Raw genomic sequence first — 3,485 nt, 5'->3', positions numbered from 1 at the left:
CCGGAGAGGCTGTGGAGTCTCCTTGGCTGGAGACATTCCAACCCCCCTGGATCCTGTGTGATGTGCTCTGGGTGCCCCTGCTCTGGCAGGGGGGGTGGGCTGGGGGATCTTTCCAGGTCCCTTCCAACCCCTGGGATTCTGATTCTACGTGCTTTGGGAGCCCCAGCCCCGCGGTGGGGGCAGTGGGATGCAAAGCTCACTGAGTTTGTCAGCACCGTCCTGGAATGGAGCTCACGAGGCTGTTTTGCTTCCTGTGCTGCTGGGATGGCAGGGTCGTGTGGTGTGGAGGTCACAGGGAAGCACAGATTGCCTGGCTCTGTCAGGATGCAGTGGTTAGAACACTGGATTCCAGCTGCAGTTGTAATTGTGCTGGGAGTTGAAGCTTTGGTGCTGAAATAAATTGCTTGATTTGGGCTTCAGACCTTTGCAGGCTCAGAGGTGGCAACGTGGGATGCAAATGTGCCCTTTCTTAGCATAAAAACATGGTTCCAGATACATGTTTTCTACTTCAAGAGGCCATTATAGGCACCTCATCCAATCCTGGTCACCAGAATAGGCTGCAGCAGACACTTCTGAGAGTGCTTATTGCTTTTTCATATGCTCAGGACAGCTGAGTGTGCTGCACCAATTGGCTGCAGGATCCCAAAGCTGCCACTCAGCTTGAAAATCTAAATTGATGCCTGCAGCACTTGTGTCAATTTGTATGTGTAAAGGCTTAATACAGCAAAGGGAAATGTACTGGCAGGCAGCAGGGGGAAAGTCTGAGGGAAGAGCTAGGACTGGAAAGGATCCTTTGTCAGTCTAATGTCTGTTTTATTCACATGGAATAAGATTTGCTGATTTAATGGGGTGTGTGTGAACAGTGTTTCTGCAGCCCATTTAATGGCTATTTCTGCTGTCATTACTAAAACATTAGCAGGGGCACTGGGAATGTGGCTGTAGAGTGTGTTGAGCTGCAGATCACCTGCAGTGTGGTGATGCTTGGCAGTCTGTCTGTCCCTGTGTCCTCTCTCCTACAGCATCCATTACCTCTGGAACATGGGGAGCCTTTCCTTGCTTTCCCTGGTTACCCCCCTCGTGCTGAACCTGGTCCCATGTCCTAGGGAGAGATGAGCTGTGGCATTTTACCCTGTCATGTTTCTGCTGATACTGTTCTTATTCCTGTGGTTGTTTTCGTCATTTATGTTTGATGTCAAGGGAGATGATTCTCCCCCTTTACTCAGCTGTCGTGACCCCACCTGAAGAACTGTGTCCAGTTCTGGAGCGCCCAACATAAGAAGGACAATGAACTCCTGGAAAGAGCCTAGAGGAGGCCACAAAGATTATAGGAGGGCTGGAGCAGCTCTGCTCTGGAGCCAGGCTGGGAAAGTTGGGGTGTTCAGCCTGGAGAAGAGAAGGCTCCAGGGAGACCTGAGAGCAGCTTCCAGTGCCTGAAGGGGCTCCAGGAAAGCTGGGGAGTGACTTGGGACAAGGGCAGGGAGGGAGAGGACAAAGGAATGGATTAAAACTGGAGGAGGAAGGTTGAGGTTGGACATGAGGAGGGAATTCTTTGCTGTGAGGGTGGTGAGACCCTGGCCCAGGTTGCCCAGAGAAGCTGTGGCTGCCCCATCCCTAGCAGTGTTGAAGGGCAGGTTGGATGGGGCTTGGAGCAGCCTGGGCTGGTGGGAGGTGTCCCTGCCCATGCAGGGGGTTGGATCTGGATGATCTTTAAGGTCCCTTCCCACCCAAACCATTCCATGATTCTCTGATACTCCACCTCATCAAGCAGCAATGCTGAGTTCTGCTCTGGCACCCTCTGCAATATCAGACCAGGCTGTTCCATCCACACAGAAACAGAAAAGCATTTACCCCTCACAAGCTGCTCAGTGTCTTTCATGCTGCTTTTCCCTTATCAATTTTAAGCTATTTTCAGCCTGCACTGGGACTTTCTAACTTCCATCCTGGTAGGTTATCCTGTTGGATGCTTATAAAACATCCATAGAACAAAAACATCCATAGAATAAAACAGGTGGCCTAACTGGCCTTTGAGCTTGAAGTCTCTCAGGATTTCACAGCAGTGGCTGATATACATGAGAAGAAAAGTGTCCAGCAGTATTTTTGTCACTGTATATTCACAGCTGATCTGTCAGATCATTATTTAAGCAGATTTGAAGGTCCAGGCAGGAAATCGCACACCTCCTTATTCTTTTTTGGCCAAGCTGGTTAGAAATGGAGGGGAAAGAAAACAGCATAGTGGGGTTAAGCAGCATCCTGCATGGCACTGAGAGGTCACCTGAGCTGCTCCTGGACTGTCCTTCTCAGAGCTTGGCCATGAGGTGGGTTTAAAAGAAGGTCTGTGTTGTACTTTGATCCCTTCCCAGATTGCTGACCCCGAGACCTGCGACAGGATGTACGAGAGCTTGCTCAGGATCCACACCAACTACTACAAGAACAAGGTGAGCTCTGGCATCAGCCATCCTGTCTCTGTTGGCAGGTGAGTGACCACCTGCTGCAGGCTGCTCCCTGCTCCCAGAGGGGTTCCTGGGAATGTCTGACAGATAAATAATGATCAGGGGTGGCAGAACAGCCTGGTGCCCTTGGTCACTCTGGGAAAGCTGCAGCCATCTGGGACATGTGTGGGCCATGCAGGTAGTTCTTGGCGTGGATGAACTGAAGTCTTGACTGAAAATGAGCTCAGGCTCCTCTGCATGGGGACATTTTTGCCTGTTTTCACTACAAGTAACTTACTTTTCTCTCTCTCCCAAAACTTTTCTTATGGGTGAAGTATCCACGCCTGAAAGACACAAGCTTCACTGGAGTGACAGTGGAAGATTGCAAGATGATCCTAGCAACAGGTACCAGCACTGGGCTTGTTTTGAGAATCAGTCAGTGCAGGAGATAAAGTACATTGTGGTGTTCACTACACCAGTTCTGAAAACCTGTGACTGAAAGACAGAATGGATCTGCAGTGCAGGAATCTCAGCACATTTAGTGAGGAGTAGGTTCAGGAATAACTGAGGACATCTTCAGTAATGGAACAGGGTGAAAAGTCAGTTGTATTTTGCACTGGGCAGGAACAGCAGAGGGTTTGCAAGGGCTCTTTGAGATCAGGTATCAGGATCTATGTGGGAGAAACCCACGTTTGCTACATCATTCCAAAAATTTCCAGCTTCTGTTTCACCGTGTTCAAATTCCCTTCAGTATCTCCCTTTTTGTATCAGGCTTTGAGAGAAAACAGGGTTCCATGATGCAGAAATCCTCTCAGCTAGTTCAGTGGGTAAGTGCAGTGTAGGAAGCCAGTGCAGTTTGTTCTGCTCCAGTTCCTAACTTTGATTGTCATGCTTGGAAACTGAATATTAGTTGTTAGTGATAAGGGACCCTCTGCAATCAGTGATTGGAAGGGAAAACAAACTTGCCTCAGGCCCTGAAATAGGAATTAATTAAGATGAAAAGTCAAGAATAGGATAAGATAGGCAGGCAAAGCCTTTGATTCCTCTGCTTTTCTT

The 3,485-nt window shown here is 49.1% G+C and overlaps 1 protein-coding gene across 1 annotated transcript in view; it reads left to right on the top strand.

The window, feature by feature from the left end:
- Nucleotides 1–2,208: 2,208 nt before the first annotated feature.
- Nucleotides 2,209–3,485, top strand: part of LOC104397172 (ubiquinol-cytochrome-c reductase complex assembly factor 2) — a 1,581-nt gene continuing 304 nt past the window's right edge. Inside the window, exons 1-3 of the mRNA XM_010007115.1 lie at nt 2,209–2,232; nt 2,361–2,435; nt 2,765–2,834. Coding sequence (XP_010005417.1) covers nt 2,209–2,232; nt 2,361–2,435; nt 2,765–2,834 — 169 coding nt within the window. The remainder of the gene's footprint in view (nt 2,233–2,360; nt 2,436–2,764; nt 2,835–3,485) is intronic.

The sequence above is a fragment of the Chaetura pelagica genome, unplaced genomic scaffold, assembly GCF_000747805.2.
Source record: "Chaetura pelagica isolate M959 unplaced genomic scaffold, ChaPel_1.0 scaffold757, whole genome shotgun sequence".
Lineage (NCBI taxonomy): Eukaryota > Metazoa > Chordata > Aves > Apodiformes > Apodidae > Chaetura > Chaetura pelagica.
Note: the sequence above shows the minus strand (reverse complement) of the source record. Positions and strands in the feature narration are given on the sequence as shown.